General features: G+C 42.1%; 1 protein-coding gene across 2 annotated transcripts in view; it reads right to left on the reverse strand.

The window, feature by feature from the left end:
- Positions 1 to 1,915: 1,915 nt before the first annotated feature.
- Positions 1,916 to 26,736, reverse strand: part of RAB15 (RAB15, member RAS oncogene family) — a 72,524-nt gene continuing 47,703 nt past the window's right edge. The window contains exons 2-8 of one of the 2 annotated variants that reach the window (XM_069082379.1): positions 24,298 to 24,510; positions 15,159 to 15,219; positions 14,046 to 14,106; positions 12,586 to 12,663; positions 10,965 to 11,054; positions 5,929 to 5,994; positions 1,916 to 5,726 (exon numbers count right to left, since the gene is read on the reverse strand). In XM_069082379.1, coding sequence (XP_068938480.1) covers positions 5,568 to 5,726; positions 5,929 to 5,994; positions 10,965 to 11,054; positions 12,586 to 12,663; positions 14,046 to 14,106; positions 15,159 to 15,205 — 501 coding nt within the window. In that variant the 5' untranslated portion in view covers positions 15,206 to 15,219; positions 24,298 to 24,510 and the 3' untranslated portion in view covers positions 1,916 to 5,567. The remainder of the gene's footprint in view (positions 5,727 to 5,928; positions 5,995 to 10,964; positions 11,055 to 12,585; positions 12,664 to 14,045; positions 14,107 to 15,158; positions 15,220 to 24,297; positions 24,511 to 26,736) is intronic. The other variant, XM_069082378.1, reaches the window with a different exon arrangement.

A 26,736-nucleotide genomic window follows, 5' to 3' on the forward strand; every position in this document is an offset into this window, starting at 1 on the left:
TAACTTGCTCAAGGTTACACAGCCAGGTGTTTCTGGGTGGGTGCTAAGTGTCTGAGCCCGGGATTCGATCTCCAGGTGTTCTCAACACTGGAGCCGGTGTTCTTACTCGCTGTGTCACCTGGCCGCCCCCAGAACCAATTTTTCTTAAGGAAAGAATTCCCTAAAGGACTTTTTTTTTTTAATGGGGAGGGTTTTTTGGTGCTTTTTTTTTTTATAAGTAGGGCTAGCAAGAATTGGGGGTGAGCTGTGTCCCCTACTGAGGCTGGGGAGGAGTCTCCAGAATCTCCTAATAAATCTCTCTACCCTGCAACCAAATAATTAGTATTTGCCAGTGACAATGGGCTAAACTATAATGTTGCAAACATGCCCTGAACTTGTTTTCATGTTTCCCTAATACTCCCTAAGGTTTTCTTGAGTCTTCCCCTGACTTCTCCCTTGTAATCCCTCTGCCCCTGAACAGCTAAGTTTTTAGTCCTACTATCTCTTCTTAGGTCCCCTCATCTCTACCCTGAATACTGTCCTCCCCTTACTAGTCTCATCCCACTTTTCAGGAAAAGCGCTTCTGTTTTCTAGTGGCAGCATATAATTCTAAGTGTTTGCCAATAAGCTTACAAGGCAAGATAAGTCATATAACTTTGCTTTTTGGTTTAGCAGTAAAAGCATTGAATGGAATATCAGAGTACAAAAGTCCCAACTCTTCTATTTACTGTCTTTCAGATCATGAGTAACTTAAGCTTCCTTAGTTTTAGTCACCTCACAGGGTTTTTGTGCAAATAAAATAATGAATGTGTTGTTACTGTACAGTATTACAAACATGTAAGGTATCAGGTTATCAGTGCTCAGGCATGTCAAAAGGGCTCAGAAATCATGTAGTCCCAACTCCTCATTTATAGACAATGAGACACAGGGAGAGAGTCAGCATTCAAGTTCAGTTCTTACGATCTCAAATCCAGATACATACCTTTCTGTTTCTGCCCCATTCCTCCCCATCTCAACCCCAAACATCCCTAGCCTCTTCAGCTTATTGAAGTATTTATGGCAGCTCTTTTTGTGGGGGCAAAAAACCCTGAAAACAAAGAGGATGCCAAATAATGAAAGACTAATGCACTGTAAGAAATGAGAGAAGCTGATTTCAAAGAGACATGGAAAGACTTGTATGAACTGATGCAGAGGAAGTAAGCAGAGCCCAAAGAACAATATATACTATAGCATTGTTATTATATAAACAAACAATTTTGAAAGTCTTGAGGACTGATCTACTAACTGATCGATAATTTTCCAAAGGACCAGTAGAGAAGAATGCTGCCAATTTGACTGGGAGATGATGCAAAAGAATAAATGCATTTTTGGATGTGACCAATGTGGACATGTTTTGCTTGGTTATGTGATATAAAAGTTCTTTCTTTATTTTCAGTGGGGGTGGAGGTGGTGGCAGGGTGGAATGAAGGAGAAAAAAAAAGAAAGCTTGAATTTTGTCTCATCTTCCCTGAAGTATTCAACACAAAGTCGCAATGGATTCAAAAGATCATTTAGTCCCTTCTCTGTTTCATGCAGATAGACACTGTTCTACTCCCAAACAAATAAAAATGATTGTTAGTTTTAAAAGATCTTCCAGAGATGATGATAATAACTAAACTCCCCTAAGGGGAACCTCTTTTAGCAAACCAATGTTGGGAAGTTCTTCCTTGTGTCTCTCTCAAATCCTACAGTTTTAGACCCATTTCTCAGGAGGATAAGAAGAGATGTTGCAGCCTCCAAAGTGGACTTCTTTGTAAGTGACATCAGGAAAACTACAGCAGAAATCACAGTCCTGTGACTTAGGGCACCTAGACCTCTCCTTTATACCAACAACCCCAAATCCCTATCCCCTCTCATTGAGACTTCCTATCCCAGTACTGTTGTGTTGCCACCCAGCTGTGATTTGAAATTTCCTTTATTCTGTAAACATCTGTACTTAAAATAGATGAGTCCCTGCTCACAGTTCATACAATGAACCCCAGACACAGGACAGCAACATTCACAAGTCACAGAGACAGGTAGGGGTTCAGAAACCAATATCATTTCAGGAGCAAGTTTTCATGCCAAGACAGCAGGGGCAGGGATGGCAGAGATGGGCTAATAGGCAAGAGGAGCCCTGAAATGGCCTAGGCTTCATGCCATTCCCATGAGCCATTTCCTGGGCTTATAGAAGGGTTATGAGACACCAATATTGTTACTTCCCCCACCCCGCCCCAAATCAGGCTTCTCCCTTTAAATAAAACCCTACCTTCCACCAGCAGCCACCTCCCCTAACATGCCAATTGGTGATGAAACCTTCTTTCCAGTACTCCTAGCAAGGGATAGAATCTGACCTCATCCTCCTGAGGAGGGAAATGTATATTTCTGCCTGATTTGCCAGGAAGTAGTGCCAATCACACTGTTGTGGATATCAGGAGTGCTTGGTAATGTGTGGATTGAATTGGAGGCCCCCTTGATGCATACGTTAGGAGGAGTATCTTGTGCCCAAGGTAACACCTCCTTGCTCTGACCCAGTGGGGCATCCCTGTTTGAAGGCAAGATGAAGTCTGGCTTTATCTGCACCAAGATGTTGTGATTCTTCCTGCTGATGATGACTTTCCCCCCTCATATGGAATTTGTTTTGTACTTTTATAATGCACTTATGTACCATTACATAGTATAGTTGTCTCTGCTCGGGTCTTACCTTTCCACTAGACTATACACTCCATGAGGGTAGGATTCCAGTGTTTTGCATAAACTCTGTGTAACCTCAAGTAACTAACATAGTGTAGGCCTTCATCACTTCACAGTTGGACTACTTGCAATAAGGCTGTTGGTTGGTCTGCCCACCACTTTAGTTCATCCTCTGTTCAGCTGCCAAAGTGATTTTCCAAAATGCAGGTCCAAACAAGTCATCCTCATATTCAGTAAACTCCAGTGACTCCCTGTCACCTCCAGAATCAAATACAAAATCCGTCTGGTATTCAAAACCCTTTGTAACCTAGCCCCACCTTTCCAGTGTTCTTATACCTGACATCACCCACACCCACACCCACTCTTAGATCCAGTAATGCTGGCCTCCTTGTTATTCTGTGAACAAGACCCTCCATTTTCCCTGGCTATCCCCCATGCCTGGAATATTCTCCTTCCTCATCTCTGCCTCCTAGCTTCTGAGGTTTCCTTCAAGTCCCAACTAAAATCCCACCTTCTATAGGAACCCCTCAAGCTCTAATTCCACATTCTAATTCTTCCCTCTGTTGATTATTTTCTATTTACCCTGTATGTAGCTTGTTGGTATATATTTGCTTGTTGCCTCCCCGTGAGATCTTTGAGTGCAGGGACTTTCTTTGTATCCCCAGTGCTCAGCATAGTGCCTGGTACATAGTAGGCACTTAATAAATGCTTATTGACTATCAATTAAGCACCTAATAGAGGTTTAATAAATTTAGCTGATTTAAGTGGAATCTCATCTCCTTGTCTCCTCTCCCTTAACCTTAAGTTTCTCATTAGTTAGAAGTCCCACATGGTACTGTTTTTTCTACCAGCCTCAACCTATTCCCATTCTTAACTTCCCTGGCCTTTCTATAACCTGAGTTATGGGAAAGAGATTTAATTGAACTATTTAGATAGCATGTTGGAGGTGTATGGTCACACACACACCCTTTACTCCTTGTCATGATACTCAATGAATTTTACTTCTAAGTTGTTGAATCCCCAATAGTCTTGTTAGTGCCTTTGCCTGAGGTACCAAGAGGCAGTTGGATAACTGACCTCTCTCCTCTAGGCTGCTCCTATATTGGGATGCCAGAGTAGGGTAACCCCAAAGGGGAGCTGATTATCCTGATCTCCCAAGGGGCAAGCATATTATCAGTCTCTTTGGACTTGAAGGCAAGTTGGACCCAGCCTAGGATTACAACATGTGGAGCCTCAGGAACACAGGGGAAAGGAGGCATCTTCCTAAATTACAGGTTCTGATTAAACATTCTCCTTCTTTCCTGCTGGCAGCCACGGCACAATGAGTTTTCATCTGGAAATATTCCATCACCATCAGCCCACTGGAGGAGCAAGATGTGCACAATTCATCCTTAAGGGGACCCAGAATGTCATTAAGAGCTTCTCACCTAAGGTCTGGTACTTCTTCCACTCCTCAGCCTCATTCCTGAAACAAAGGTAGGCTATATAAAAGTGTATGACCTTCTCTCACTAATTCTTTGTCCAGGAAATCCATGGATTGGGTTAGAAGGGAGTTAGGGTCAAGGAAAGGATACTGAAGAGGTAAGGCTTTCCTCCCTAGTCCCAAGGGATCATGGGAAAATGTTTCTTTCAGTTAGAAAGTGAAGGCAGAAAACTAATTTCACCTTTCCTTGAGGGTGCAGACCAAGAGAGAACTGCTGCCATCATCTCAGAGACTACCCTGTCTTTCCATGGATTTTGTGTCAGGCCCCACCCCCAAAAAATCCCTTAAGAGTTTGTCTATATTGGTAACATTGGTCCCAAAGTCTTCCCCATAGTAGATCTCATCTCCCTGTTCTACTTGCTCCAACCACAGGAGCCCAGAAACAGGAAAAATGTGTGTGCTTATGAGTAGGGAGAAGATAGAAGTGAGGAAAATGAGACCAACTAGACAAAGAAGTCAGTTTCCTCCCAAACAAGGGAGTTTCCTTCCCCCCTCCACCCAGATTCGTTTTCCTAGGCTCCTTTTTTCTTTTTCCTAGCCTCCTGTTGAAATATATATTTTTTTCTGCCTCCATGTTTAATTTTCCTATGAGAGGGTCTTCGCTAAAAGCTGGGAGTCAGCAAAAACTGCTCCCAAAATGCTAGAAGTACTCAGGCAGGGTCAGAAACCAGAGTAGGGGAGGGGCAAAGTGGGTAGGAAGTCTCTGCCACATGCCAAGGTACTGTCCAGTGGGGTGCTCACTCTCTGCCCTGATCCCTCCTGGTTTCTTAATACTGTGGCAAATGTGATGCAAAAAAGATGGGGCACAGGAATGAATTCAATAGGCAGTGGTAATTCCTGTGGCAGAAAGCATAGAAATAAAAAAGAGTAATGAACTTGACTCCAAACTAGGCCCCACTTCAGGCAGAAGGGAACAGAGGGAAAAAAGGAATGGAGGAGTTAATACTGCTGATAGTAACAAAAGGCAGGAGAATCATGGGTGGGTGTGTGTGTGTGTGTGTGTGTGTGTGTGTGTGTGTGGCAGAGAGAGGCAAGAGAGTGGATGTGGCTGTGGTCTCAGGCACTCTAGGGAGGTAGGGATCCAAAGAAGCAAGATGGGGGAGTAAAGAGATAGAGGTGGTAGATGCTCATTACTACACATCTTGGGAACACAGGAAGCCTGAGGCTCAGGGTAAACATTTGAGGACACCAGTGCCTGGAGACGAAGAGGAGGTCACTAACAGAGGACAGGGACCCTGCTCCAGGGGCTGGACAATGATACCTACAGACATTCAATGAAGTTATCTGGGTCAGGGAGGAGCAGTAGGGGAGTGAAACCCAGAGCCCTTTACTGTCCCCTGGTCTGTGGAGGGAAAATGTGGCAAAGAGCAGGGGGATGCCCTGCATGGGTTCCTCAACACCAGCAATTTTTTGAAGAGTTCCCTGTGCCTTCAGTTTTGCTGTCTTTCTCTTCCAACTCAGCCAATGCCAACTCCTCCCTGGCATGTGCTCGGAGACCATCAAGCTCTTTCTTGTGTGCCTGTAGAACCAGCTCCGTCAGACGAGTGAAGGACTGAGGGACAAAAAGACACAGGTAATCCATGATCTTCCACATTCCTCTAGACCCTTCCCCTTTTCATGGTCACTTGAGCTATTGGCTCCATGATCCCTTTTCCTTGTCTTTCTCTCAACTCCCCACCATGACTGGTTCTTTGCCCAGGTAAAGCAGATACCACAGCCCCACCCTAATCTCACCCTTGTCCCAGTCTACTCACCTCCTTTATGTTGAGGTTGGTGCAGGCACTAGTTTCAAAGAAGTCCATGCCATACTCTTTAGCCAGCTGCAAGGAGAAGAGGAAGGATGGGAAGTTACCCTTGAGGTCCCTGGAAGCTTGTGGAGAGATCAGCACTTCCTTGGAATGGCCCAGCTCCTCCACTTCCTGAGGGTATTTCTCCTTTGTCCCCTAGACCACTCCTTAACTCTACCCCCGACCTCCCGAGCCCCAACTCTCCCATGACTCTTTCTAGCTTCATTCCCATGGGATGAATTCTTCACTCTTTATACTATCTTTGCCTCATTCTCTGGCCCAAGGATGAGAATGATGATGAGCAAATAATATGGAGATGGAAAGAGAAGTAAGGGCAGTGGGACTTGGTTTCCTGGTTATTAGACAGAGCTTCCCAAGCTCCTTCACACAGGTTGCCTTAGCCAGAGGAAATTTTTTTAAATTGTGAAATCTCCTGCCCTCAGTTCAAGACCTGAATCCACTAAAGGAAGGTAGACATTCCAAGAGATGAAGAGGCAGAGCATTTCCAGGCTAGGACTGTTCACAAAAGCATGGAGAGGGTATGTATGAAGAATGTGCATGAAAAACAGTAGTTAAGTTTGGCTGCAGTATCACCTGTCTTGGGTAAAGAAGAGGAAGTTCAATTCAATTCATCAAGCATTTATTGATCATTTTGTGTATGTGTGTGTGTGTATGTGTGTGTGTGATTTTTCAGTCATGTCTGACTTCATGACCCCATTTGCAGTTTTCTTGGCAAAGATACTGGAATAGTTTGTCATTTCCTTTTCCAGTTAATTTTACAGATGAGGAACTGAGGTTAAGTGATAAGGTTAAGTGACTTGCTCAGGGTCACCCAGCTAATAAATGCCTGAGGTTGGATTTGGACCCAGGAAGATGAGTCTTTCTGACTCCAGGTCCAGCCCCCTTTGCTTAGCTGCCATTATTGGGTATACAAAGAGAGAATGAAAAAGTTGTTGTCTGTAAGGAGAATCATACTTACATTGGAAATATCTATCTTGTCTACTTCCTTAGAAAAGGGGATCAATGTATAATTAGATTGGAAAAATGGGCTGCAGTTAGATTGTGAAAGACTTTAAACAAGCAGAGGAGTTTATATTTTGTTGTAGAGGCACTGGGGAGCCAGTGCTTGAAGTTCTTAAGCAATGAAGTGACATGTCTAGATCACTGGTTCTTTCAGAGCACCAATGTGATAGCTGTGTGGAAGATGGATTGGAGAGGGGAAAGATAAGGCAGGAAGATGGTTAGGAGTTTCCTTACTACAATAGTCCAGGCAAGATTGGTGATCAGGCCCTATACTACAGTGATGAGGAGAAATAGGACTGAGCTGACAAGATTCCAAACCTTGGTTAATGTCCCGTGCTGTCACCCACTAGTCACTAGGGCCTGCCTCCAGCACAGGCACTTTGCCACCGAGCCTGCTCTTTGCCCCACTAGGAAAACTAACCCTCCAGATTCTCACCTTGAGAGACCACATCCACCCCATCTCAAAGGCCCCCTCCACCTGATTAATCTACTCATTTTATGGGGCAGCTAGGTGGCACAGTAAATAGAGCACCGGCCCTGGAGTCAGGAGGACCTGAGTTCAAATACAACCTCAGACACTTAATGCTTACTTAGCCATATGACCTTGGGCAAGTCATTTAACCCCAATTGCCCTGCCTTCCCCCCTCAAAAAAAAAAGAAAAAAAATCCACTCTTTTTAAGTCTATTCCCTGGGAGTGATCTGTCCCAATTGGTGAAATTGGTGAGAATTTATTTAACCATACCATACTTCACATCCCATTCAGCTGACCTGCCCCTTACACTCCCTACTCCCTATCAGAGCAAGTTTTCACATGGTGGTCAGAAGAAGTGATACAAGGACACTCTCAAGGTCTCTCTTAAGAACTTTTGAAATTGATTGTGTGACATGGGAGACACTGGCACAGGACTGCCTGGCATGGCATGCCCACATCAGAGAAGGTGCTGAGCTCTATGAGCAAAGCAGAATTGAAACAACTCAAAGGAAATGCAGGATGTGCAAATTTAGAGTATCCACCCCAAATGTTCACACGGATTCTTTGTGCCTGACCTGTAGTAAAGCATTCCAAAGTCATGTTGGTCTGATCACAGTCAGACACATTGAAACCTAACTCTAGCATAGTGATGTCATTTTAGTCCTTTTTGAGAAGGAAGGACTACAACCAACACTCCCTACACACCTTTGTACCTCACTTCCCCATCTTATTCAATGATTCCATTCAAATTCCAGTGATTGTCTAGGCCAAAAGTCCTTCCTGAACCACCACTCCCTTATTACGAAGTTGTCTCCCCTATTAGAACAGAACCTCACCCATTTCCACATAGAGAAATGGACTCAAAGTACAAATTGATTTCATATTTTTAGGGGACACGGTTAACATGATTATCTAACCATACATTTGTAATAGGTTTTATTCTAGCTTTCTTGGTGGGGACATGATAAGGTAGAAAGGAAAGAATTCAGAGATGAAAATAAAATAAAATTGATTTTCTTTTTTGAGGGCAGGGATAGTTTAACTTTCTTTTTTTATGTCCCTAGCAATTACCTCAGAATTTGGTATATAGTAGGTATTTAATATACTTATTGATTATCTGACTTTACAGCTGAATAAATACTAGGGGTGAGATAGAATGTGAAGAGTCAAAGGTGATTCCTACATTTCTAATCCAGGTAATGGGGAGAATGATGGTGCCCTCAATAGAAATACAAAAATGGGAATGGGGGGATTTCCTATGGGGGGTGGGGGTAGGAATGACAATGAACTAGACATGTTGCGTTGTACATGACTATGGAACACCCAGGTGGAGACATTAAGCCAGCAATGGGAGGTCTGGGACTAGAGCCCAGAAGAGAAGATAGCTGAGGAGAAGGCTCTGGGATTCTTCTGCATAGAGATGATTATGATATCTAGAAGAGCTGATGAGATCAGCAACATGGAGACTATATGAAGAGGAAAGAGGAGAAGATCTGAACGACATTTAAACACATGGGTTTGAATCTAGAAGATGACTTATAGAAAAGTTTGAGAAGGAAAGATCTGACAGATAGGAAAAGACCCATGGCACACAGGTGCTATGAAAGCCCAGAGAAGAGAGACCATCTAGCAGGAGAGGGTGGTCCACAGTGCAAAATGTTACACAACGGTCAAGAAAGATGAGAAATGAAAGAAGATCACTGGATTCATTCATTCACTGATTTATGTTGGGAGAGCCAAGGCCGGCAAAAGTTTATTAATGTATTGTTGTTGAATCGTTTGAGTTTGTGATTGACTCTCCATGACCCCTTTTAGGGTCTTCTTGGCAAAGATACTGGAGTGGTTTACTATTCTCTTCTCTGGCTCATTTTACAGATGAGGAAACTGAGGCAAAAAGAGTTAACTGACTTGCCCAGAGTCAGACAGCTAGGAAGTGTATGAGACCAGATTTCAACTCAGGTCCTCTTGCATCTAGGGCCAGCATTCCAAACTAATTAGAAGGCAAAGAGAAAAAAAAGTGAACCATTGAGTTCTTGTGGTGTGCTAAAAGGATGTGTCTGGGTACAGACCTGGGGAGGGCCCACAGCTGGCAGGAGCAATATATCTCTAGAGGGCAACCAAACTGACCCATAGCAGAAAGTGGACTGGAGAAAAAGCCATTGAATTTAGCAAAGAAGAGGTTGTTGGTGAATTCTGGCAGAACAATTTCAACTGAAAAGGGAACAGAAGGATGAAATTACACAGCCAGGGTTAAGAAATGAGTAAGAATTGAGAAAGTACAAGCAATAAGTATAGAACACAGCATGATCAGGGTCTGGTAGGATAAAGTGAGGCTTTTTTCTTTTTTTAAAGCAATTGGGGTTAAGTAACTGAGTTCAAGTCTTGTTTCAGGCTGTGTGACCCTGGGCAAGCCATTTAATCTCAATGATCCTCAGTTTCCCCATCATATATATATATACTATCTCACAGGGTAGTTGTGAGGATCAAATGAAATTATCAGTTAATAAATAAACATTTGTTAAGTGCCTACAATTGTGCCAAGCACTGTGATAAGCAAGCTCTGGGGACACAAAAAGAGACAAAAGGCAATCCCTGACCTCAAGGAGCTTACAATCTAACAAAGGAGACAACACGCAAACACATGCAAAGCAAATTATATACAGGAAAAATAGAAAATAATTAACAGAGAGAAGGCACTAGAATTGAGAGGATTTGGGGAGGTTAGGAGTTAGAGGAAGCAAAGGAGGTCAGCAGTTGGCGAGGAGGAGAGAGCACATAAAGTACTTTGCCAACCTTATGGTGTCATGTAAATGTGGGTTACTATTATATCTTTGTTGTAACTTTCTCCGGCAGGGTCTGTGGTGCTTACACTAATTTATAGTGATGATGATGATAAAATTCTTAATAAAGCAGCTGTTCAGAAATAGAGCTTTGGGGAGGCTAGGTGGTGCAGTGAATAGAGCACAGGCCCTGGAGTCAGGAGGACCTGAATTCAAATCTGACCTCAGACACTTAAGACAAAACTAGCTGTGTGACATTGGGCAAGTCACTTAACCCCAACTGCCCTGCCTTCCCCCCCACAAAGAGAAAAAAAAAAGAAAGAAAGAAATAGAGCTTTGTTCTTCCTCAAAACTCCTATATTAGCCCATTTACCGCAGTGGTACCAAGGATCTGGTGGGAGGGAAGGGGAATTAAAATAACAACAATAATAATTATATTAATAATGGTAATAATATCATAATAAATATAACTATCACTAGAATGGCACTTTGTTTTTAGGTTTGCAAAGCACTTAGAAAATATCATCTCATTTGATCCTCACAACAACCCCGGGAGGGGGTACTATTATTGTCCCCATTACATAGATGAGGAAACTGAGGCAGGCAGCAAATGATTTACCCAAGGTCACACCACTAGTAAGTGACTGAAGCTACAGTTAGAACCTATACCTTCCTGACCCCAGGGCAGGTACTCTGTCGAGTACACCACAGCTTTGCCCCCACTTACCTGCTGACCTTGTTCTCTTCCCACTTGCCTTTTCTGTTCTTCATCAGCCTTATTCCCAATAAGGATTTTCTGAACTCCCTCTGGTGCATACTAGGAAGAAAGAAGACAGGACCACTATTGCCTACTGCTTCCCTTCCATCTCATCCCCACTGCCCCACTGGATAATTGTATAGTACAATTATCCCCCAGAGCTTGGCCACAAAACCATTTCCAAGATCAGGAGCCACTGGGGCATTGCAGGTGGTTTGTCTGTCCAGTTCCCCTAGCAATAGCCTGGCTCAACTTGTAGGGTATCTCAGAAGGACTGTCACAGTGGCAGCTTAGGGTATACAATTGTCTGTCTGGAGTTGGTGCTTTAAGAATTTAGAGCCTCAGAATGTTGGAGCCAAGAGAGACTTAGAGGGCGGCCAGGTAGCACAGCAAGTAAGAGCACTGGCTCCAGTGTTGGGATGACCCTGGGGATCGAATCCCAGGCTCAGACTTAGCACCTACCCAGAAACACCTGGCCGTGTAACCTTGAGCAAGTTACTTAACCCCAATTGTTTAGGGGTGGCCAGGTGGCTCAGCAAGTAAGAGCACCGGCTCCAGTGTCGGGATGACCTGGGGATCAAATCCGGGCTCAGATACTTAGCACCACACCCAGAAATAACTGGCCGTGTAACCTTGAGCAAGTTACTTAACCCCGATTGCTTTAAAAAAAAAAAAAAAGAGAGAGAGAGACTTAGATATATCCTAAGCCAGGGGTGGGAAAGCTGCAGACCTGAGGCCACATGTAACCTTCTAGGTCCTTGGGTGCTGCCTTTCAACAGAGTCCAAGTTTCATCCTTTTATTAAGGGGATTTGCTCTATGCAGTCTGGATTCAGTCAAAAGGCAGCACTTGAGGACCTAGAGGGCCACATGTGGCATTGAAGCTGCATGCTCCCCACCCCTGATCTAGGCTAAGCCCCCTCATTTTACAGATCCTCTAAGACTTCTAGAACTTTTAGATTTGGAAGGATCCCTATCAGTCAGGCTCTTTACTGTTTTTATGTCATGGACCTCTTTGATAGTTCAGTGAAAACCGTGGACCTCTTCTCAGAATAATGTTATTAATATATATATAACAAATTGCATAGGATTAAAAAGGAAACTAAAAGTTTGTGGAAATAAAAATGAAATATTTTTCCCCCACCCATGTTCACTGACCCCCTTGAGAACAGTCCATGAACTCAAGGGTAAAAACTCTGTTACAGGTCACATAGTCCAAACCCTTCATTTCATAATGAGAAAAATAGAGGTTAGAGAAGTGAGATGATTTGCCCAAAGTCATCAAGCTAGTTATTAGGGTAGCTTCAGTGAGAACCCAGGTGTCCAACTCCCATTTAATTCTATCCTATCCAACCCTTGGAGGCCTATGGTAAAAAGTAGTTCATAGATCAGGGTGAGGGTTGAGGCAAATCTTGACCTAAGTCAGTGGAAGAGATACAAGGAGTGATAATTTTGAACTCCCCCCTTAGGGTTTTGCTTTGGCCCTCAATCCCTGGGAAACAGGACTTAGAATTTGTTCTTTAGTTGAAGAGCTCTAAGCACTCCCACCTCATCCCCTGCCTTCACTCAAAGGGGAGATGTGGCTTGTCTTACCTCATCCACGTCACTGACCCATTTCATGATATGTTGATAAGATCGCTCACTGCTGATGTCATAGACTAAAAATATTCCCTGAAATAAAAAGAGTGACAGAATGAGGAATACATAGAGATAGACACACACAAAGAAAAATATCCTGAGCACTAGTAAGTCAAAAGAGGCCATCTCAGCACCCTAAATGCTGGGGCCCAATCTCCCTTCTTCCCCACAGGGTATATTTACCATCCCCTCTTACCACCAACCCCAGCTCTTTAAGGCCAAGCCACTTTGCCTTATGCTAAGATTTCCTTTGGTCTTAGGGAGTTGATTTTCTGTCCTCAGTTAATCCATTTATGTATATGTCTCTTTGTGTCTATGCCATATTCCCCCAACTCTATGTTCCGTGAGAGAAAAGGTCCTGTTCTTCACACAGTACTTCATGCAGCAGGAGACAAAAAATATTAGTTGAATTGAGCAATGCTCGAGGATCCCCCACATTCTTCAGAGACCATTTCATTTTTATCTCTGTATTCCATTGTCTGGAACATAGTAGGTCCTAAATTTCGTTACTTGCTGATTGAATGACTTCCTGATACCCTTGATGACCTTTCCTCTCAAGACCTCATTTCCACTTTTCCGTTTTGCACTTATGCATTATTTGTACCAATTATGTATCCATAAATACAGTGCCTGAAACATAGTAGGTGCTTAATAAATATTTACTGACTGACGGATTGACACCCTTTAAAACCATTTATTAAGTCATGGAGGGACTGCAGCCTGTATCACCACCACAGTGATAAAATCAGACTGTGAGAATATACATATATATATATATATATATCATAATCTGCCTCCCTCTCCCCTCTGTTAAATTTTAAGTTTCATGAAGGCAGCAAATAAATTGATGAAAGAAAGCATTTATGAGAACTTGCTCTGGGTGAGTATGTGCTAAATGTTGGAGATAAATGTTAGAGGTTGTATCTTACTTAAATTTTGCATCTCCTTCAGCACCTAGCATCACAAAAAGGAAGGGGTCTCCAATGGAATGGAAAGAAAAACTATGCCCTGAACCCTTATAGGCTGCAAGCTCACAGTTCATGACTCTTGTATCTTTCCCATAAAGCACAATGGGGTTCTTCTTAAATGTCCCCTTCCTAGTGGAATTTTAGGATGACCTTGACTTAAGCCACTCAGTTTATGTTAATCCCAAGGCCACTCTTCCCCATACTGTCCATGTCCTTGTTGCCTTCAAGAAACTGACAAAACAGGTAAAATTACACCATCCCTGCACTAGAGGAGGCTATCACAGAAGTGTTAGAACAGGCATTTAATAAATGTTTACTAAGTGCTGAAAATATAGAAATTCACATACTCTATAATGCAAACTAAGGGTATTTCTCCCAGCATCCTTTGCACAGAGAGCTGCAGAATCAAGTCTTTCTACCCTCCAACTTCCTAGGCAAGGGACTCACCTGGGCCCGTCTGTAGTACTGCTTGGTGATGGTCTGATATCTTTCCTGCCCTGCTGTATCCCTGAAACAGAAAGCCAGGTTCTCCAGAATAAGGACATATAATAAGAAGGAGGAGGAAAGGGAAGAGAATCTTATCCTGAAAGAGGACAAAACTAGAGAGTTGAATGAGAGCTTTATGCCTCAGGACCTCACAGGAAATAGGGACCTGATTATGAAGAGGAGAGGTGAGATCTGGCTATGAATGTGCATGGGAGAAGACACACTAGACTAGTCTCCTTGCCTTCTGGGCAACTGTGTACCTGAGCCAGAAAAGGCAATGAAATTGGGCATTTCTGGGTCAGAACATATGAATGGATGATGAAAGAAGGGGCTGCTTTAATCCCTAACCTGCCACCCTCAATCTTCCAGGGATCTCCCTGAAAGCCTCTTCTACAATGCTCCAAAGTTGAGACACAATTCCTACAGGTAACGCTAAAACAATACATTGAGATTCTGGATCAGAGAGCCACAGTGACTTCTTGTGGTCACATGTGGAAACTGCGACATGGTTCTCTGGGAGGTCCCTGAAGTTGTCCAACTTGCCTTCTTCACACAGTGGTTTCCTTATTTCTCCTTTCCCTCTTCCTCCCCCTAAATCCTTGGACTGTGAGACAGAGTACACACAAAAAAAATTGGTTTGGATTCTCTCTGATCTATGATCCTTCTGTTTCCCTCCCCAAGAGAGGTTTCAGAACTCTCCTGTGAACCTAGGACTTATGTATAAAGCAGGGCCACTTTAAGGGTTGTTGCTGTTCATTCAGTTGTACCCACCTCTATGTATCCCATAGACAAGTGTCTGTGGGATTTTCATGGCAAAGATACCAGTTTGTCATTTCCTTCTCCAGTGTGTGTCCTCATTTTAAAGATGAGGCACTGGGGAAAAGAGGAGTTAACAACCTGCCCAGGGTCACACATCTAGTAAGTGTCTAAGTCTGGATTTGAACTCAAAGCTTCCTGACTCCAGACCCAGTGACAGTTTAAGGGTAGCCTAGCATTAAAGTTGGGTTGCAACTTTATCCCAGGAAGCAATCCCACATGCCTGCTGCTTCCTTGTTCTCCTCCCATCTAACTCACCAAATCTGTATCCGAACTTTGATGCCATCTACTTCTATAGTCTTCATCTTAAAGTCAACTCCTGAGGGGAGAGAGAAGAAACAGGTTAGGAGATGCCTCTATCAGAATTGAGAAAGCTCAAGGAAAAACTAGAAATTCATAAAGGGATAAGGAACATAACTGGAGGACTCCCTCCTCTCACTCTGGCCAGAAGACAGGGTCATGTGAAGCAGAAGATTGCTGGGGAGGCAGGAAGAGGCAGAAGTAACATAAGGGAGTTTTTCATAGTTACCTCAATTAACAGCTTTAAAACATCCAAAATCTGTCTTACTGTATTGGTGTGAAGTCTATTTATACATCCAGGAAGAGCTTCTTATGTTTACCGCAGCCTAGAGTTTTAATCCTAGAAATAGCAACCAAACCAACTGTATACACCTTGTTTTTTTCTTTCTACCATATTAATCTTGAGGAGGGGTTACCACACTCTCCTGAATACATCAGCTGACAAGGGGATGTTTACAGAGCTTGGAGTGGGAAAGGACAGTCTTATCTTAACCCTTTTCTTGTACCATTATACACATGTATGAAAACTAGGGTTTGTTGGAAAGGCTGCCATGGCCCTATGCATTTAGGTAAGAAAAACAAAACAAAACACAACAGAATATCAGGGTCTTTAGAACTGTATATATGCATATGCCTAAGGTACCTGACACAGGCAAGCCCAACCTACTGCTAAAACCAGTTCAAAACAGAAACATTTGCCCACATGTAGGGAGATTTGCGACAAAAGGAGACAGTGGAGAATGGAATATGTCAGCAGAAGAGATGGGGAGTAAATTTGCCAAGGGTCAAATGCTTCCAGCTTCTTCAAAGGTAAGTGACTCTCTACTAACATGATAGTCTCTAAGAAGACTGACCACAACACTCATGTTAGCTTAAACAATCTGGGGTTTCTTTCACATGTCATTTGGGTAGTATTGCATGAGTTTTCATCAGCTAAAGGGACAGGCATAGTGTTATATAGATGGATTGTGTCCTCACTTAGCTTCATACCTAGAAGAGTGGATAAGCAAATAGGCACAGCAATATGTTAAGGTATGTAAGTCAGACAGCACCTCTGGGTTTCCTAAAAGGTCTAATTATTTATGGAAACAGTTCATAGTAAGAAAGCGGATATGGTATCCAGTTTCTGGGGACAGCAGTTGTTAGGGTACCTGGTGCATAGAAGGAAGTTAATAAATGCTTGTTGCCCTATTGTTGACTTGACTCTCTACCCTACCCTTGTCTCTCACCATTTAGGGCTTGAAGTCCCCTTTGTCTTAACTCTCATACCCAGTTACTCTTCTTCCTCCCCCCTCCCCAAAACCTTTCTCCCCAATATATCTTCCTAGGCTATATTCTTCAAGACTTCAACCTTTCATTTGAGAGACACATTTTTCCCCTACCCTAACTCTAAATTGGACCCTGTCCCATATTAATGATCCTTGTCTCTCATTATCCCAAAAGCACCAGTCTCCAACGTTGGCACTGTGAAAAGAAAAAAATTAATATTGCCTCTGATTTCTACTGTATTGATTTTATAATGTAATTGACTTTATGCTGTATCGATTTTTATAGCTGAGTTAGTGTGTACCTGAACTCACCTTGTTCAGAAATGCAATCTTCCCTCTGAGTTACTTTAAAGGTATGGTTGAAAGGGAATGTTATCATTCATGCAGTTAACCCCTGGGACATATGCTTGTTGTCTGTAAGCCCCAACCAGGTTAACCTTGTGCCATTCCCCACCAAAAGACAAGACTTGTGTCCTTGTCTGTCCTTGTGCAATTAGGGGAGGTTTGATCTCCCCCAGGGGTCAACAAATCTGGTGGTTCTGATTTCCTAGCCAAGATTACAAGAGGCAGATGAGTTCCATAAAACAATTAACATTCCTTAATTGTCAGAGAGGAATATGATTAGCCACACCTGAATGCCAACCTACTTTTCCTCATATAACCTATTGTAAGGTTCCAAAACTACAGAGACACCCCCCTTTCCTATATTTAAATAATGAAGATCCAGCCCCTTCTCACTGGGGTCACTGGCCTCACTGAGGTAGCCAGTCTGACCCACTTTGTTAAGAGTTATATGCACCACTGTTAATAAACTGATTTTGCTCTGAGCATTGTGCCTCAGTCTACCTTTATTGCATTTACTTACCACAGCTCAGATTGTTTAAACTTCTACATTCCCAAGTCAAAGCTTCCTTTTACCCACTTTAGTAGTCTATTCCCTCCTCTTTAAACCTTCCCAAAAACCAACAATCACAGGGTAATGTGATTTAACAGTAGATGAGACCTTGGAAATCAAATATGGGAGGGTAGTCTTTTCCACGCTCTCCACTACCAGACTCTCCCTCTGAGAATGCACGTATTTTGAATGGAGGGTCTTTAGCTTCCTGTGATGCTTGAAAAATATTAGCAGGAGTTGTGGTATTAGCTTCCATAACTTCAGGAGAGACAACTAGTGGTGCGATGGATAGAGTACTGGGCCTAGAGTCAGGAAGACCAGAGTCCAAATCCAATCTCAGACCCTTACCAGTTGTGTGACTCTAGGCAAGTCACTTAATCTCTATTTGTCACAGTTTACTCAACTCTAAGAAACTTCATAGCTAGCTGTTGGAAAGAGGCAGTGTGTTATAAAAGAACCAACTCTGTATATGGGGTCAGAGTTGCTACCAAATTGAGGCTTTGCAACTTATTTCCACTGTGACTTTGGGAAGCCACCAACCCTTTCAGGGGCTGTTTCCTCATCACTAAAATGAGGGGATTGCACTAGAGAACTTCTAAGGCTCCTTCCAGCTCTAAATCTATGATCCTTACATCATTCTCACTTTCTCTGAGCCTGTTTACCTGGTGAATTTGCTGATATAAAAAGATTCTTCCATTTATTTCTCATCTGGACCCCAGTATTTGCATAGCTGTGATAGTCTGACCCATAACAGTGGAATTTAGATCATTACACTTTCTGTTCCTGCACCACCATTACCAGTCCCTCCCTGCTAAACCCTTCTTCAGCTATTGTCCCTCATTGTCTAACTTTTAGTGCTCCTTTGGAGGAAGACTAAAGGATGGATATTGCTAATTCTTTTCCACTTTCATTTGAGGGAAATTTATTTTTAGAGGATAAATTGTACCCCAGAGAGGTAGTATGGAATAATGAATAGGGAATTGTCCTTAGAATCAAGAAAACAAGGGTTTAAGCCCTTTCTCTGATGAATATTAGCTGTGTGATATGGGCTATCACTTAATTACTCTCTTTAAAAAAATTATTTTTATCAGAATTTAACAAACATCAAATAGCATGGACATTTACCTATACAATGTAGAACAGAAAAGGAGGACATTACATGAAACTGCAGGTTTCTATTTCATATAGAAGAGAGCAAGGCAATATAATGAATAGACTGCACTTAGAGTCAGAAAGATTTGAGTTCAAACCTGGTTATGCCTTCTCGCTATGTAATCCTGGACAAAATCACTTACCCCCACTTGCCTCAGTTTCCCCATCTATAAAATGGAGATAATAATAGCACCTACCAACGATGTTGTAAAAATAAAATGAGATACTTTGGAAAGCACTATATAAATGCTATTTCTTATTACTGCATTTTGTAATTTTTTTAAGTATAGAAGATCAACCTATAGCCTTCAAAGTTGTCCTGCTTCTTTGGTCTTCTTTCTTTGTTTTTAAATTCTTTTTCCTTTTTTTAGGTAATAGGGTCACACAATTAGTAAGTATCTGAGACTGGATTTGAACTCAGGTCCTCCTGACTCCAGGTTCGGTGCTTTATTTGCTGTGCCACCTAGCTGTCTTCTGGTCTTCCTTCCCTTCTTTCCTCTCCATTTATTTTATTTTATTTTTTAATTTATTTATTTTTGGTTTCCAACATTCAGTTCCACAAGTTTTTGAGCTTTAAATTTTCTCCACCTTCTTCCCTTCCCTCCTTCCCTAGATGGCATGCAATCTGATATAGACTCTACATAGATATTCATATTAAACACATTTTCACATTAGTCATGTTGTAAAGAAGAATTAGAACCAATGGGATGAACCACAAGAAATAAGAAACAAAACAAAACAAAAAAGAGAGAGCCAAAAGAGAGAGAGAGAGGTGTTTCAATCTGTATTCAGATTCTGTAGTTATTTTTCTCTCCATCTTAAAAAAAAGATGCTTCAACGACTCTCTTTTCAATCTTGGTTTTTTGTTTTGTTTTTCTGTTACCCTGTCCTTATCTTCCCTTACCTCCCAAAACTCCCCCTTCTCACCCTGGGATAAGATTACTTTCATTTATTGTATATATAAGGAACAGAGACAAGAAGCAATTTTCCCAAGGTCAAACACTGAGACGATAATGTTTAAACAGAAAATAAGTACCTAGTCACGACATGGAGCCCCTCCCCCCAAAAAAAACCATCAGGGGTCCCCAATTACCAAGGGAGTCTTTTTCTGCCTCTACAATGCCAACCAGTTCTTTCAATGAATTCCTCACTTGAACACCAAATGAGAGGGTTTGTCCACTAATCTATCACTGGAACGTGTTATAAGCTTTCCAAAAAACTAGACAGATTGAATCCATTTTCTCTCCATCCAGACCAATAATTATTTAATTAAAAAGAAAACCGAACAACCTGAACCAAATAAAGTTGGTCGGACATGATTCATTTTTCACCAGCTGGGGCTGACTCATCTACTGAGCTGTACTTTTCCAAGTGGGCAACGTCTGGCAGCCTAGAACAAGAGCAAACACATTCGAGGGGTATTGGATGTGGGCCAGGCTGAAATGTTAGGCTTGATCTCTCTCCCCAGGACAAACAGCCCCTGTGGTAAATTCACATACCTGAGCACTGTACCCAGCAGGATCAACATAGCGCTGAGCCCATAGAAGCCACTAAAAATTACTATCAATCAGCAAGCATTTATTAAGTACCTACTATGTTTCAGGCACTATGCTAGCCCTAGGGACAGATAAAGGAAATGAAACAATTCCAATTTTCAAGGAGCTCATATTCTAATGGAGGAGACAGACATCAAGGTTATAGTTGTTGTTGCTGTTTAGTCATTTCCAGTTGTGTCCGAGATCTTCAAGACCCCATTTGGGGTTTTCTTGGGAAAAATACTAGAAGGTTTGCCATTTCTTTACCCAGCTTATTTTCAGATGAGGAAATTGAGGCACAATGGGTCAAGTGACTTGCCCAGGGTCACACATGTAGTAAGTGTCAGAGGCCTGATTTGAATTCATGAAGATGAGTCTTCCTGACTTCAGGCCCAGCACTCTATTGACTGTACCATCTAGCTGCCCAGGATATATAAATATTGATATAGATGCAGATACAGATATCAATGTAGATATATGTGTATAGATGTATATATACAGAATTACAAAACAGCTGATTAATAACAATGTATCCAGAATGCATTAAAGACTTTCATAATTTTTAAAAATTTAATTTTCATAAGGATCATGTGAAACAATGGAATGGACAGGAATTACCATCAACAATACATATTGGAAGACTGAGACACAGAAAGATTGAATGCCTTGTGCAAGGCAAAGTCGTATGAAATTGGGTTGTCTCTCGTGGACAAGAGAAGGAAGCTACACTTCACAGGCTGAGGTGGTATTAACTCCTTATTTCCATGTAGATATTTGATCCCTGTGGAGTCATTTGATGAAGGTATAGATCTCAGATGAGAAAGATACTTCCAGTTCTGAGAAAAGACATTCTCCTACCCTCCCCCCAACCCTGCTCAAATTAAAACACGTACTAGCTATCCCCAAACCTATCATAGGAGGAGGGAGCAGAAAGAGAGTAAGTGGTTCTTAGGGGAATGAGTGGACAAGTGCACTGGTTAACAACTCAGACAAGGCTCAGGCCTCCTGTCTTTACCACTGACTCCCTGTGGGCCCTTGGACCAGGACCATCCCTAGGTATTCTCAAATCTATGGCTATAGCCCTTCCCCATCATCCCTCTTACTCCTGGAACTTCCCAGCCAAGACAATACTCACTCTATTACCTGCCTCTATTTGTCTTAACAGTTCTAAATGCAATATGTTCTTTAAAAACAAATGAAAGTGTCGAAAAGACAACTGAAGAGATCAGGTTAATTCTTTATATTCCAGTTGACATTCCATTCATCATTGTAATGGCAAGTGTACTAGGCTTGAGCTCTAGATTCAAATACTTATTCTGACACTACTGAATGTGAACAAGCCACTTTATTTTTTCTGAGCCTCAATCTCTTCTGCAAAACAGGAATAATATATCTTACTTTACAAGGCTATTTTAAGGAATTTATCTTAAAGCATCACATAAATTTGAGTTATATTATTGGTAACAATAGCAAAATGATCCAAGGGTTCTAAGATGGCATCCCTTTCCTTTCCTTCCTGATTGCTTGATTCCTTGACCCTTCCTCTGATCAACTGGCTCATCCTAGAACTTCAGTTTTGTTTTGTGTTGGTTTTTTTGGTATTTTTTGAAGGGGGGAAGGCAGGGCAATTAGGGTTAAGTGACTTGCCCAAGTCACACAGCTAGAAAGTGTTAAGTATCTGAGGTCGGATTTGAATTCATGTCCTCCTGACTCCAGGGCTGGTGCTCTATTCACTGTGCCACTTAGCTGCCCCTAGAACCTCAGTTTTAAAGAAAGTTTCCAGGCCAGGCATGACTCCCACAGGAAACTGGAGTCTTTACTATTCCCCAAAACACCTTTCACTTCCCCAACTCTGTTTTCACTCATGTAATTCCCTCCTCCTGGACTATCTTCCTTCAAATATCTATCAAAATCCTCTCCATTTTTCAAGAGCCAGCTCAAGTATCACCACTTCAATGAATTCTTCCCTCATGATTCCATCTTGACGTGATCTCTCCCTCCTCCATACCCCATTGTACTTTGTCTGTATCTCTATTACAATTATTGCAAATTGCCTTGTTATTTTGGCATTTGTGTGCACATCTTACCTTTCCAACTAGACTGTGAAGACCATGTCTCATTGTCCTCATACATCCTGCAGGGACTAGCACAGTGTATTGGACACAAGCGGAGGCTATTTGTTGAATGCATGCATGCATGAATGAATCCCTTCAACCCTTCATTTCCAGTACTGCCTGTTTCAGACTCGAATGGCCAAAGATAAATAGGCCTACTTTTTCACTGGGAATGGAACACCTTGAGGCTAAGGAAGGGTAAGAATATATTGGCCTCATGGTTCCAAGAAACACAGCATCGTGGCTCAAGGAGAATGCTATTTATATTTAGCAGCCAGTGCTCCATATGTTTCAGGTGGGAGAAGAAAAGGGAAGACAAAGAGACTGAAAGTAAATAATAATCATTTTGCATGTAATCTACTTGTCATCTCTACCTGTTCCACATTTCTACTTACTCTTTCCCAAAAGAAATCATCTTTCAAACTCTTATCTTAGCCCAGAGTCATAGCCTTTTCTGAGAAACAGACATTCTCATCTTTCTATCATCATCCTCTCAAATCTCAAATTCTTATCCCATTCAGATGAATGGTTTACACCTGGAGACTAAGCACATTCATTTGCTGAAGAAAAAGCAGACATGAAAATTCTGGAAAGCAGACATGAAAACATGAATTCTTGAGCTTAAAAGTCACCTGTACTGTCCCTTATCTCCGGGCAAGAAGGATAATTATATGTTATATTTATGGAGCACTTTTAATTCAGAAAATTTTCAGACATCATTACATTGGTCCTTATAACAGCCCTGTGAAACAGGTCAGAGATCATATTATTATCTGGAAGCACAGAGTGGCTTGCCCCAGCTACATGGTCAGTAGGGAAGCCTAAACTAGTAAACAGATCTTGATTCCCATTCCAGTGTCCTCCCACCTCTCAGGAAATGGTCTTCCAAGATCAAAACATTTTAGATCTAGAAAGATTTAGAGAGCATCTAGTACAATTCCCTAACTTTACAAATGAGGAAACTGAGGTTGCACAAGGTCAAGTGTTTTAGCCTAGAACACATAGCTATTTAGTGGCACAGTCCCAAGAGATGTCATGGGTTAAACAACATTATGGCACCAGAATGATGCTACCTGTCTACATATGGCTCTGCTCCCAGGGACAGAGAAAAACCCAAGGGAAGAAAAATAACCTAACTGAGGCTAGTAATCCCAGGAAATCTTTTTTGGAGGCCTAAGAACCCAGGAGGAGGGAGACAAAGCTCCAACTCAAATTGGTACTTGCTAAATACTGTGACCTACATTTTTGTTTAATTTTGTGACCGTATTTTCTTAAACAAAAATCAAGACACCTAGTCTGACAGAGGATGTTACTTTTGCAGAGTTTCATTAAAAATGTAACTTATTTTCCTGAAATTGGGATGGGTATATTTGGGATATGGTAGTAATTACATTAACAAACACAATTGGTTGGCATTTGTGGGACTTGAGGTATGACCCTAAGGCAGTGAGATTTTTTATTTAAACTGTTTTTATGTTTATATGTCTTATCTCCTAGTCTAGATGCAAAGACAGAAACCAGGTTTAGTAATTCTTTTGAAAGCCCCCCTATACCCAGTGCCACAACACATAGTAGGCATTCAGCAGATTCATTTATTCATGAATGAATAACTGAATTCACACACACACCCTAAAGGAAGGTTCTGAAGGCTTTTATAGTATGGTCAAGGGCAAGGTAGTTATCTTCTAACCTTCTCACCCTTTCTTTACTTTCCCTTACATTTACCATTAGCCTCTAAGGACTCTGAAGACTTAAAAAAAAAAAAAAACCTCTTTATAGTTAGCAGACAATCACTAGAAGCTGAGATATAGAAGATAGATATCTTAGCTTCCAGTGCTTGTCTGCTAACTCCCTCTTTACATATATGTATGTGAATACATATATATGTATAAATGCATCTGTATATATGTATAGGTATGTGTGTATGTATATGTAAATTTGTGTATGTTTTTATATATATACGAATGTGCATATGTATACACACAGGCATACATACATACAATATGTGTGAGTGGTACTGGCCCCAGTTTGAAAATTTAGCCTGTCTCAGCAGGGCACTACCTCGAGCAGCAGCTGTACCTTCTGTGACCCTGGCAGAATGCCTCCCTCCCATCATCACTGCCACTCCCTTACCCACGACCTCCTCTCCTCCTCAGAGCCACGTTCCTCCACTATGAACTGCCAGCTGCTATCAGTGTCACAGCAGGGAATGTCAGAGTGGTGCCAGCTGCTGCCCATCAGAACAGAGAAATCCCAGGGAGTTCCAGGGCTGGAGCTGAGGCTTGGCTAGATGCAGACAGGGATGAGGCTGCTCATTCCTCCATTCTCAAGAACCTGATATTTTGCCTATGGAACAAAAATGGGAAGAGAGCTCTGAATCTCCTCTCCAGAGGCCAAATGAGAACACAAAATAACTGGGAAGACTTAACTCAGAAGAGAGAAATACTTTTCTTGGGACACTTCTTCCCAGCACTTGTTATTCAGTTGTATCTGACACTTTGTGACCCCATGAACTATATACTATCCATGGGGTTTTCTTGGAAAGGATCCTGAAGTGGTTAGCCATTTCCTTATCCAATGGATTAAGGCAAAGAGAGGTTAAGTAATTTGCCCAGGTTCACACAGCTAATAAGTGTCTGAGGCTAGATTTGGTCTGATCCCAGATCCAGCACTCTGCTGAGCCACCAAGCAGCCTTCTAGGCAGAGGTAAAGTGACTTGCCCAAGGTCACACAGCTAGTAAGTACCCCAGGCCCCATTTAAACTCGGATCTTCTTGACTCCAGGGCCAGTGCTCTAACTCCTGAGTCATCCAGCTGCACCTTCCCAGCATAGTCTGCCTCAGAAGAAGGCCATACGACTGCCATGGCCAAAGAGCTCAAGATCAGGGAGAAACAGTAATACAGGGAGGCGTTGCACTAGCTCACAAAGGATATAGCTGCTGCCTGTAGGCAGTGAATAGAGTGCTGGGCCTGGAGTCAGGAATCCAGATCCCATCTGCCACATTGTAGGGACCCCCAGATTTGAACTCAGGTCATTCAAATCCAACCTCAGACACTTACTAGCTGTGCAAAATATTTAACCTCTGTTTGCCTCAGTTTCCTCATCAGTAAAATGGGGATAATATTAGCATCTACCTCCTAAAGTTGTAAAGATCAAATGAGATAATATTTACAAAAAAGTACTTATACAGTGCCTGGCATATAGCAGGCATTATGTCAATGCTTATTCCTTCCCTTCTTTCCTAGAGGAAAATGGAAATAACTCTCAGAAGTATGATAGAAAATTACTGGGGTAGATGGGAAATGGCAAACTATAGTGGAGACAAGGGGACAGTGCTGACTAAGTGCATTTAACAAAAGGGCAGAAAATACCTTTGGTCTGGAAGGAAGAGGAGCACATTCCCATATGCTCCTGCCACGCCTGTCTTCACCAATTACTGAGCAAACTCCACTCTCTTCTCAAGCCTCAGCCAGTACCCCATGGATTAACATCCAATATTGGGCTCCTGCTGCCAAGATACTGACACATTTCATTGGAAATGGAACTCCCTTTGGGAGTCAAACATAGTCAAAGCAGCACAAAGAGGCAAGGAGTGGGATTCCTCCAAGAACAGTCCAATTTTCCTTAAACTCAGGGCAGTAACTCAATCCCCATCCAGGTATGGTTGACTCACATTTGCTCACACAAACCCTAAGCCAGAGGCCCACTGTCCAGTGAGCCGAGGAACAATCTCTGTGAGTGGAAGCAGGGCAAAGAGACTCAGAAAACAGGCACTGAGCTCACAGAACTCTAAGGGCTGAAGGACTCTATAGTAAAGTCCCTGTGAAGTTGTCCAAGTCTATTTATAAGTCAAGTCAACAGTTAAGCTCGTAATACGTGCCAGGCACTATGCTAAGCGCTAAGGGTAAAAAGAAAGGAAAAAAACAACAGAGGATAAAACTAGGAGTAACATGTGAAAGGTGCAAAGAACATTTCAATTTAATGTAAAACACTTCCACACAATAAGCTGCAAGAGAAATGATTATTAATAACTAATGATTTGGGGAGATCCTGAGTTCCCCCCCTTTTCTCCTCACTTCAAACTTCAGTGTCTTGAAAGGCATTCCTGATAATGATATTGGATGAACTTTCTTACAATCTTGTTCAGACTCCACCCAGGTGGGGAACCAGTACATTGCTCAGGTTTGGGTGGGGATAAATTCTTTGAATATATTGTCCAAGGCTGGGGGTAACTTAGAAGAAAATGACATAATCAAAATTCATTAGGACAGGCCCAGTCCCTCATTGTAATATTCATTCTCTCATTAATTGTTAATCAGAGTTGATTGCCACCCTCAGGAACACCCCCTTTCCAAGGGCATATAAGCCATGAGCTTGCTGCCATGATTTTCTTCAGTATTCAAGAGTTCCACAGACCTCCTTTTATGAAAAATGCTGGCATCATTAATAAAATGATTAATTACCCAGAAAATATACCTCTCAAACTTTTTAAGCATCACAGCTTTCCAAAAGTGGTAAGGGTTTTTGTTGGGGGCCAGGAAGTAATGGTATATGGGCTAGTGCCTGCTTGCT

This window comes from Petaurus breviceps, unplaced genomic scaffold, assembly GCF_028583685.1.
Source record: "Petaurus breviceps papuanus isolate PSGF00001 unplaced genomic scaffold, PetGlider_PUasm1.0 164, whole genome shotgun sequence".
Classification (NCBI taxonomy): Eukaryota; Metazoa; Chordata; class Mammalia; order Diprotodontia; family Petauridae; genus Petaurus; species Petaurus breviceps.